The sequence below is a fragment of the Rhincodon typus genome, chromosome 43 (assembly GCF_021869965.1).
Source record: "Rhincodon typus isolate 14 chromosome 43, sRhiTyp1.1, whole genome shotgun sequence".
Lineage (NCBI taxonomy): Eukaryota > Metazoa > Chordata > Chondrichthyes > Orectolobiformes > Rhincodontidae > Rhincodon > Rhincodon typus.
Window position 1 is genome coordinate 11,303,738 of NC_063374.1, and position 11,011 is coordinate 11,314,748.

An 11,011-nucleotide genomic window follows, 5' to 3' on the forward strand; every position below is an offset into this window, starting at 1 on the left:
GCACTGACCCTCCGAGAGTGCGGCGCTCCCTCAGCACTGACCCTCCGACAGTGCGGCGCTCGCTCAGTGCTGACCCTCCAACAGTGCAGCGCTCCCTCAGCGCTAACCCTCCGACAATGCGGCGCTCCCTCAGCGCTGACCGTCCTCTAACGTTGTGCGCCCTTTGCACGGTAGTGGAGACTAAGTGTAATATTTCTTCTTAGGCCCAGGTTTAGGACTTGCACCATGGACTTTTTTCCTTCTTTTTTGTGTTACAGGATGTGGGTATCAATAGCATTTAGTGCCCATCCCTAATTGCCCTGATTGAGGGTTATTAAGAGTCTATGACGCTGTACATCTAAAGTGGTGTGTGGGCCAGACCAGGTGAGGATGGCTATTTTTATTCCAAAAGTGACCCAGGGAGCTTTTACAGCAATCCATGCTGGTTGTGATGGTCACCATCACTGACCGTCGTTTGCAAATCCTGGTTTGTAACTGAATTTCAGTTCCAGCAGCTGCTGTGGCGGGATTGGACCCCCTTGTCCCTGGGGTAATGGTCTGGGTCAGTGCAGTACTAACCCAGTGACCCACTGAGCGTCACCGACAGACTCAGCCCCAACACAACATGGAATACCAGCTGTTATAGTAGGAACTGCAGATGCTGGAGAATCCGAGACAACAAGGTGCAGAGCTGGATGAACACAGCAGGCCAAGCAGCATCATAGGAGCAAAAAGGCTGACGTTTTGGGCCTAGATCCCATCTGATGAAGGGTCTAGGCCTGAAATGTCAGCCTTTTTGCTCCTATGATGCTTCTTGGTCTGCTGTGTTCATCCAGCTCTGCGCCTTGTTGTCATGGAACACCAGTTACCTGATTCTGAGCAGAACATCAGCTGACAATACATATGACAGGTGCCTGTAAATGCAGAACTATCTGTGAACCTCTCAGCCTCCCTTTCCACCGTTTCAGTAATGACTTCACAAGGAAAACACCAAGAAATACAGTGGGATGGTCTGTTTTTTCAATGGTACTCCAATCCAATACACAGACCCATTCATTAATATGGTCTTCCTGTTTGAGTTGGAATTCCAGTTTAATTGATTTTCATGTCTTGGCAAGTACAAAATCCTTCGTGTAAGATTGCAACATCCTCTCTGGTTTTCCTAGAAGGAGAAGGAACAATGTCAATGAAAATGTAAAAGGAAGGCCACTCACCCATCACTTCTCAGCTGTGACTAATCCCTGATCCTCAGGTCCTCTATTCAAACACAATTAACCCTCTCCACTCTATTGAGCTCCATGATATTCAGCAACTCATAGCAGAGGCTGGACGTCTGAAATGTAAACAAAAAGTGCTGGAGAAACTCAGCAGGTAAGGCACCCTCTGTCGATACAGAAACAGAGTTAACAATTCAACTTCAATATAATTTTTGGTTTTTCCAGGGACGAGTCTTCCTTTACTCAAAACATTAACTCTGTTTCTCTCTCCACAGATGCAACCAGATCCATTGAGTTTCTCCAGCAGTTTCTAAAAGATATTCAGAAAATCATACAAAGGACTGGCACTAAGATGCTGTTCTTGAAATGGACACATATCACTCCCAGAATCTGTAAGGTCCAGTTTATTTCTGTCCTCATTTACAATGTGAGATTTTACAGAGGTGTTTAACTACTTTACAAGAACGTTTGTAAAGATTACTCACTTGTTATGACGACACAAATAGCAGGGGTTTAAATAATCCTTTCCATTTGTCCCACAGAGGGGAACGTAGCGTGATGGGCAGTCTGGGAGTTTTGGATAATCATCACATTTTAACTGCAAGAAATTATTCCAGAATTAACACAATAGCAACCAGCAACAAAATTTAAAACAAAACAAGCACACATTCTCCAACAGTCAGAAACTGGCTTTCTGAAGATCTTACCTCAATAGCTGCTCCTAGCTGGTCTGAAACAGAAAAAAAAATTGAAAAAGTTAGTAACACAGGGTACTGCTTCCCAAAGTTCAGTTGCAGTCATTTGCTTAACAAATAGGAAGACTTTTGGAAGTGGAGTGAGGATTGTCACTGAAGATTAAACCAGGCACAAGTAAATAAACTGTGTAACAGAGATTGATAATGTCTCAATTAACAACTAAGACAGAAACACCCCTTTAAAATCCCCCCACAATTCTCACAGCTGACATTCACAATGGGAATTGGTTTGTTTAGTGGTCCCAGAACAAAGGGGAAATTTTTGTTCATAGTGTTAGCTACAATTACCATCTCTTAAAGGTAACACAGCATCACTGTAAATGCTCAGATTTTTTTATATCACTTTGGCATGTTCCCAGTAGCAAAGACCACTTCAATAATCAGTAGGTATTTTGCCATTCAGCTCCAAGTATCAGGCCATCAGAGAGATGAACGTCACCCACCAGCCGCTATAAAAAGCAATGAGGTAGTGATGAGAAATAATTGATTCATCTTCATTGTGAGATTGCTGGAAATGAGTTTGCTGGTTTGACACTGCAAGTATTTATACCATGAGACATCCTGTTCCTGTGTGACTGTCAACAGCTATTTGATTGGAAATTGCCTGGATTGCAATGAACAAATGGCTGTAAAGTGCTGCTTCAAAGCTTTTTAAAAGTGTGGCTTGCTGAACATTAACAGCGAGCGAATAATCTAAGCTTCTCACAATACTTACCTTCCCCACCTCCGGAAACCTAGCTCTCACTGGTCACCCCCAGCCTGACCTGAAATGAGATTTGTGCTGTCTCCACAATGTAAAAATCAAAACCCTTCCACAATTCAGAATTAATCACCATAGAGACTGAGATCTGGGAGATGAGGGCATCACCAGGATGTGAAGAGGTTGTAGGTGATTTCTCCTGAGTCTGTAGATGATGAGAGGTTGTGCAGTCAATCAGAGAGATGTCACACTTGTAATACATTAGATAGCTGAACTTAACAAGACCTTGCTTTCGTCTGCACCTCTCTAACTTGGCCACACGCAGAGCAGAGCCCTCTTTCCTTATCAGTCTTCAACCTTTCGGCTCCCCAGCATTCCCTGAGGGAACTCGAGACTGTCAGGAGATGAGAAAGTCCCCAGCACAGCCCCCAGAAGCTGTTGATTTGGAGGATCAAGTTCTCAATAGTGTTACAACACAGATAGCAAGCCAAACCAAATCAGCTTAGCTATCACTGAATTCACAGCACAGTAAAATTAAACAATTCCATCACCCTCAAAATTGCTCAATTGCTCTTAAGCAGAGTTTACAAATAACAGATCTTGGACAATCACTTATATCTTAAACAAAAACATTAACAATTTAATATAACTGTAGCTGACCATAAGTGAACAACAAGGCAATCGAATTAACATGTACAATCTAAACCCAATGTTAGAGTCACAGAGTTATATAGCACAGAAACAGACCCTTCAGTCCAGGACTGATGAGGACTTCTTACTTATTTCTTATAGACTGGGTTTCTTTTTTTTAAGAACCTTCAACAAGTCAATAACTGGAGAATAACTACAGAGAGCAAAACCAATGGGAAAGTGGCTGATTGCACCCTTGTGGCACAACAGGGAACTCTCACCCTTCCCTCAGGAAGCTGGCTTGCTTGAGTTACAATGAGTCAGTCTGTTTCACTCAGCACAGATTGGAAACACTTCACCAATCTGTAATCCCAGCTCAATTACCCCGAGCAGGGGCAATAGCTAAGGAGGGTAACCTCTGCTCCTGTGGTCCAGGCTGTCTCCTTCAGCAGGTTATGAGGAAGCCTTGAGGAGAAGCTCCCAAACCACCTGTGGCACTGGAAGATGAAGAGCAAGTGGAGACTTTGGAAAATGTACCCAACGCCATCCGGAACTTTTCCCCAGACTGTGATGGTACCCCTATCTGGCAGCTGAGTTTCAGAGAGGACCCACAGATTCAAAGAAGCCACTTCTTCTCACAACATTCATCCCAGAAAAGAACACAGAAGCTTTAACAAAATGCTGTGCACAAATTGGTAGACGTTGTGTTTACAAAATGGGGTGGCACGGTGGCTCAGTGGTTAGCACTGCTGCCTCACAGTGCCAGGGAACCGGGTTCGGTTTCACCCTCGGGTGACTGTCTGTGTGGAGTTTGCACATTCTCCCTGTGTCTGCGTGAGTTTCCTCTGGGTGCTCCGATTTCCTCCCACAGTCCAAAGATGTGCAGGTTAGGGTGGATTGGCCATGCTAAATTGTCCCATAGTGTGCAGGGATGTGCAGGTTAGGTGGATTGGCCGTGCTAAATTGTCCCATAGTGTGCAGGGATGTGCAGGTTAGGTGGATTAGCCATGGGAAATGCAGGGATAGGATAGTGGGATGGCTCTGGGTGGGATGCTGTTTGGATGGTCAGCGTGGACTCAGTGGGCTGAATGGCCTGCTTCCACACAGTGGGGATTCTATGAAAATGTAGGATGTGCATTAACAACATTCATGCAGCAAAGCAGGCCATTCATTCACAATATTACACTCATTCATAAACATTCATTATGTAAGAGATTTGACAAAGAGAAATGATTGACTTTATATAAAGTTTCTAAAAGGAGAGATTCTGGATGTTTCATGCCCAGAGACAGATTACTCACACAGCTGGAAAGTATGTCAAGAATGAAGCTGCTGGGCTGGGGAGACACTGGGACTGTAACCCACTGTCTGCTCAGAGAATACGGTCTACATGAGTCCTGTCACATTCAAATGATTACAGGATTGGACAGTAAGGACGAGCAATCTCACTGGGTAGGATTAATGGCTGGGTAAAGAACTTCTCTCGAACTGAGACAGACTTAGCTCCTTGATCTCCTCAATGCTTCCCAGATGCTGTCTAGCAGCTAGACTTTACGACTGATGACATTTCTACAGGCTGTCCTGTCCCCCACAGTTAAACACTGCAAGTAATTAATCTTACCCCCTTCAGAGAAACCAGACAGTGTTCCAACTAATTGGAGCAAGAAAATGCTTACATCTGTACAGCCATTTCACTCTCCTGGGCAGAGAGGGATGCCTTACTCCTCCCCCAGTTCACACTGAAAGTGGTTCGAAGCTCCCCCATGATTCACCGCACAATGGGTTCCTGGGGGATGTGCCGTTATTGTGAATTTCAGTGTACGGAGGAAATGGATAAACAGCTGGCCAAGGTGCAGATGGAATGAGATAGTGAGTGTGTGTGTGAGTGTGAGTGAGTGTGAGTGAGTGTGTGAGTGAGCGAGTGTGTGAGTGAGTGAGTGTGAATGAGTAAGTGGGTGGGTGAATGAGCTAGACTGAGTTAATGAGTGAGAGTGAGTGATCGAGTGTGCATGAGTGAGGGTGAGTGAGTGAGTGAGGGTGAGTGAGTGAGTGAGGGTGAGTGAGTGAGTGAGAGAGTAAGTGAGTGAGTGAACGAGAGTAAGTGAGTGTGAGCGAGTGACTGAGTGCACCTGAGCGAGTGAGTGAGTGTGAGTGTGTGTGTGTGAGCGAGTGACTGAGTGTGAGTGAGTGTGTGTGAGTGAGCGAGTGACTGACTGTGAGCTAGTCAGTGAGTGTGTGAGTGAGTGTGAATGAGTAATTGGGCGGGTGGGTGAGTGAGGATGAGTGAGTGAATGAGTGTGAGTGAAAGCATGAGAGAGTGAGTGCAAATGAAAGCAAGTGAGTGAGTGAGAAAGCGAGAGTGAGGGTAAGTGAGTAAGTCAGTGAGTGAGGGAGTGACAGGGTAGCATGTGGATGTATTAATGAACCTGAGTTGGTGATTGGCCTGTTGCTAACTGTTCATGTTTAAAACTTCACTTCCTAGCACCTACTTGAATTAGCAACGCCCCATTGAAGGAAAATTTGTGCAATGCTGCAATTTAGCATCAGAACCATCAACAGCACCTTTCAAACCCATAAACATTTCCATCTGGAAGGACAAGGGCAACAGATACACGGGAACACCACCCCCTGCAAGCTCTCCTCTAAACTGGTCACCATCCTGACTTGGGAATATATCGCCGTTCCTTCAGTGTCGCTGGGTCAGAATCCTGGAATTCCCTCCCTAAGGGACACTGTGGGTCAACCCACAGCACAGGGACTGCAGCGGTTCAGGAAGGCAGCAACAGCCCCATCGCATGAACTAATAAATAAAAAGAACATTTCCCATCTCTACGATTTGGAACCAGTGAAAAGGATGGTTCCTCAGGAGAGTGAAGCAACAGACAAGATAATGGCATCAAGAGTGTCTTCACTTGCAGGGGCTGGGGAAAGATAAAGGAACAGAAGGGCAATAATGACCAGGGATTCCATATACAGGGGATTCCATACATAGTGGATTCCATAATCAGGAGATTCCATAGACACTGGATTCCACAGACAGTGGATTCCATAGACAGTGGATTCCATAGATGGGTGGTTCCATAGATGGGTGGTTACATAGACAGTGGATTACATAGGCAGGGGATTTCATGCACAGTAGATTCCATAGTCGGGAGATTCCATAGACAGTGGATTACATAGACAGCAGATTTCATACACAGTGGATCCCATAGTCAGCAGATTCCATAGACAGTGGCTTTCATGGTCAGGGGATTGCACAGACAGCAGATTCCATAGACAGTGGATCCATGGTCAGGGGATTCCATACACAATAGATTCCACAGACAGGAGATTCCACAGACAGGGGATTCCACAGCCAGGTCTTTCTGTGGCAGTAAATGTGACTTCAGGATGGTGTGTAGGTGAAAAGGCTTATGGATGTGATGGAGTTGCTGAAGGACATCTTTGTGGGGAGGGCATGGTTGAGATCAGTAACAACCACACAGCTAGGTGTGATTTCATTGGTGAAAAAGCTTTTAGAAACAATAATTCTGAAAACGAGTAACAGTCACATGGACGCATGCAAATCAAGGAGAGCTGGCATAGATTTTTTTTACAGGAAAAATATGGTTTAATTGACCGGTTGGAGATTTTGTGGAGGTAACAGAGAGGGTTGATGAAGGTAATGCTGTTGATCTGGTGGACATGGACTTTCAGAAGGTGGTTGATAGAGAGCCACACACAGGCTTTTAAGGATAATTTAGAGAGCATGGAATAAAAGTGACAATGGCAATATACAATCAAAATTAGCTGAATGATCAGAAACAGAGATAAATGGTCAATGGATACTTTTGGGCTGGGGAAGATTTGTAGTGGAGTTCCCAAGGGATCAGTTTTAGAACCCTTGCTTTTCCTGAAATATATTAATGATCTCGATGTTGGTGTGCAGGGGACAATTTCAAAGTTTGTACAAAACTTGGGAGGATTGTACGCTGTGAGGAGGTATTCAAAAGGACAAGTTGATGGATTTGGCAGAGAGGGGGCAGATGAATTTCAATTTGGAGAACTGTGAGGTGTAGGGTTAATCCTACTGACATTTCTAACCATTGTCCAGCTCCTGTCACTGTGATCTAGTGTGTTTTCTAAGCTGCTTTTATCTGTAACTGTCCAAAGTCTGGACCTCATACCAGGGCTCCAGTTACAGGGGAGACACATTGGCTCCTGCTGGTGGAAGAGGTTTTGATTTGAGGGAAGTATTGTGTGTGATTGAAAGTTGGTTGTTGCTGATTCATTGGGAACATACCTGGAGACCATTACCAGCACAATGTGTCTAACAGTCTGTGATTGGGATGGAGTAACTGGATGGTAGAAAGTGGATCCCAGAGCATGGAGTCATACAGCATGGAAACAGACCCTTTGGCCCAATCAGTCCATACTGACCAGATATCCTAAATTAATCTAGTCCCATTTGCCTGCATTTGGCCCACATCCCTCTAAACCCTTCCTATCCATATACCCATCCAGATGCCTTTTAAATGTTGTTATTGTACCAGCCTCCACCACTTCCTCTGGCAGCTCATTCCATACACACACCACCCTCTGCGTGAAAAAGTTGCCTGTTATATCCCTTTTAAATCTTTCCCCTCTCACCTTAAACCTATGCCCTCTAATTTTGGACTCCCCCACCCTGGGGAAAAGACCTTGTCTATTTACCCTATCCATGCCCCTCATGATTTTATAAACCTCTATAAGGTCACCCCTCAGCCTCTGACGCTCCAGTGAAAAAAAGTCCCAGTCTATGCATCCTTCCCCTATTAATGAAACCCTCCAGTCCTGGTAACATCTATGTGAATCTTTTTTGCACCCTCTCAAGGTTAACAACATCTTCCGTATAGCAAGGGGACCAGAATTGTATGCAGTGCTCCAAAAGTGGCTTAATGAATGTCCTGTACAGCTGCAATATGACATCCTAACTCCTGTAGTCAATGGTCTGACCAATGAAGGCAAACATACCTAATGCCTTCTTCACCACTTCTCTCCCTGCGACATCACTTTCAAAAGAACCAGGTACATGCACCCCTAGGTCTCTCGGTTTGCCATGATCTGACTGAACAGTGGAGTGGGCTGGACGGCTCGAAATACTACCCCTGCTCTTACGTTCCTATCTGACAAAAAGAAACGTCATTAACCCGTTCAAGATCCACTTTCTTTATTCAAGGCAAAGCCAGTTACAGAGAGATTTCTCTTTGCAAACGCTTGGTTTAATTATCAAGTTGCCTCCTTGCCTTATGAGTACACGGGCAAAATCCAACGTGATGGACGCGAACATCTTTTTTGTGCAGCCTAAGGAGAAACAAAAATAGCCATCAAGCCACCATTGACCCTCTCCCATCCCGACATCCAGGAATTTTACAATGTCAGCGCCATATCTGAAAACTTTGCCTAAGACCCGTCAACGGGAAATATCGGTGTTGGGTTTGTGAGGCTGGTACCAAGGCTCAAGGTGGTATTGATGGCACTAGCCATGTGCTGTTTCAGATTCCACTGGGACTGCAGTCCTACTGTCTTTAATTCTGTCTCAAGACTGGCATAAAGATTTACTCTTCAGCACAATGACAACAGGATGAACACCAAAGCCTTCTCAATGGCCCAGGGCTACAGGTTGGAGTCAGTTGCTACCATCAGCCACCAACAAACACTCCAACACTTTTTAATTATTTACCCCCAATTTCAATTCAGAATTTCAACTTCGTGGATCTCTACACCCAAAATCCCTCTCCATCTAGCCCTGTCTGCCTGTTGTTTTCTCCCTCACATGGTTATCCTTTACACATATCAACACAACTCACCTTGACCTCCCTTGCTGTGGGAGCGAGTCTCAAACTCCTCCCAATCTCTGGGTGGGGAGGACGATTCTCCCAAATTTTCCTGTTGGATTTATTCAGGACAGTCTGATAGTGATGGACCCCTGGTTCTGGTCTTCCCCACAAGGTGAAGCATCTTCTTTATGGCCACTCTATTGAAACGTCTTCACTATTATAAAGATTTTATCGCCACCAACAACCCCACTTCCCCCTCCCACTTCTCTTTAAGAACACCAGCTTGCGAATCTTTCCCACACATTATAAGGTCTGAGTTCTGGGATCTTCCTTGTGAGTTTTTATTGCACCTACACCAGTGGCCATCTTCTTTTACACAATAAACTGGGTTCACAGAAATAGAAATGTTTGGACATTTTCTGGATTAAACAGGATACCGAGGAATGAGGCCAACTGTTTAACTTGGACTGTACAGAAAGTCAAGTGACTTTGGAAAAACAGATAAGCAAAGCTTTTACGGAGATAAGAAAAATGGCTTATTGCCCTTATTTGCTGAAAAGCCTCATTGGAAGAAACTACGGGGTCTATGCTGATGGTTATCTAGCAACCCCTTTTGGTCTTGATTCCTATTAGAAAAACTTGAGGGTTTAGAAGTAAAACAAAAACCTTCAAAACTTGCAATAAAGACAAGTTTCTGCCCTGAAATTCTCTCTTGGTTGAAATATTTGGGAACTCAATAAAGTTTCTATTTCTCAGTATCTTGATTATCTTGTACAGCCTGAGAAGCTGAACCATGATCACTTTGCAAAGAGCTGAAACCAGTCAGATTTCCATTGAGCTGAAGCCAGCTCGGGAGAACTTCCGTCAACGAGAAACGCAGTGGACTATGAGAATTCATCAAAATTTATCTTTTATTTTCAGACCATCAGCTAATAAGGGTGTTTTCTTTCGCATGGCGTTTTTAATCATCATCTCTGTAGATTTGTGTTGTCTTTTGTGTTGTGTGAGTGTGTTTAGTTTGGAATAAAACAATGATATCATTCTAATTCTACAGTATAGCTTAGTTGTTAAACAGTTTAGCCAAATGTTTTTAAAAATAAGTTTTGTTTCATAATCAACGGATTGAGTTCATTAAACAAATCTGATGGAAGTCTCTATTATTCAGGATAACAGTGCCAATGGGAAGCATTTAGCCATTTCAGCAATTGAATTGATATATTTACATGAATGTTCCAACTGGTGAATTGTGCAGGTCGATTACAGAACATTCCTCTTGTCGCTTTGTAACAATTCACAGAATCCAAAACTGTTTACAGTAACTGTGTGTGTGATCTAACCGTGGTTCATTACAAGTTTAACAATTAGTTCTTAAACTTTACAACAAAAGAAATGAATTCTGACACTTTCTTTGCAATCATTACCTATTGTATTCACAAAGGATGCAAGCATTTCCGTAATCCCGTCCGTCTGTACCACAGATAAACTCAGAATCCTCATTGCAATACTCATGTGTAGGGAACTGGGAACAGTTCAGCTACAAGAGATTGAATGTATAAATTTTGTTAACAGTCAAAACAATAAAAAAAATCACGTCACCAATAAAGAAAGCTAAAATCTTGAAACTCACAAAATGCAATGCAGGCACTGGTACATCTGAAATACAGAAACACACACAATGTCAGCAATAATAAATTTACAGGAGCATGACCCCGAGATGATCTGCATATTCAGCATAAATTGGGATGAGTTGGAGTTTCTCATGGTCTGCGTTAGCCAGAGTTCTGAGACTGGAACAATCTCCCTCATCTCTCAATCCTCAACTGAAAGACAGGAGCTTGATAATCGAGGAATAGATGCCTGATTGAGGGAGCACCGCACTGTTGGAGGGTCAGTGCTGAGGGAGCGCCGCACTGTTGGAGGGTCAGTGCTGAG

General features: G+C 43.9%; 1 protein-coding gene across 3 annotated transcripts; it reads right to left on the reverse strand.

Moving 5' to 3' along the window:
• Positions 1 to 985: 985 nt before the first annotated feature.
• LOC109917442 (trypsin inhibitor ClTI-1-like) lies at positions 986 to 10,670 on the reverse strand. 3 transcript variants are annotated; one of them, XR_007266033.1, is made up of 4 exons: positions 2,240 to 2,386; positions 1,904 to 1,926; positions 1,682 to 1,794; positions 986 to 1,141 (listed from the first exon to the last, which is right to left on the reverse strand). XR_007266033.1 is itself a non-coding variant. In XM_048619702.1 (4 exons), exons 1-4 carry the CDS (start codon positions 10,586 to 10,588, stop codon positions 1,072 to 1,074), a joined length of 294 nt encoding a protein of 97 aa, XP_048475659.1. In that variant the 5' UTR covers positions 10,589 to 10,670; the 3' UTR covers positions 986 to 1,071. The 3 variants fall into 3 exon arrangements, 2 of the variants coding, with proteins under 2 accessions (XP_048475659.1, XP_020372864.1); XM_048619702.1 differs by lacking the exon at positions 2,240 to 2,386 and adding an exon at positions 10,501 to 10,670; XM_020517275.2 differs by lacking the exon at positions 2,240 to 2,386 and adding an exon at positions 2,395 to 2,456.
• Between the last annotated feature and the right edge of the window lie 341 nt (positions 10,671 to 11,011).

Coding starts and splice junctions, on each gene's coding strand:
- LOC109917442 (XM_048619702.1), bottom strand. CDS start 10,588: ATGAGTATTGCAATGAGGATTCTGAGTTTATCTGTGGTACAGACGGAC. Junction 1,927..10,500: donor ATCCTTTGTGAATACAATAG/GTAATGATTGCA, acceptor TTTCTGTTTCAG/ACCAGCTAGGAGCAGCTATT. Junction 1,795..1,903: donor AGCTAGGAGCAGCTATTGAG/GTAAGATCTTCA, acceptor AATTTCTTGCAG/TTAAAATGTGATGATTATCC.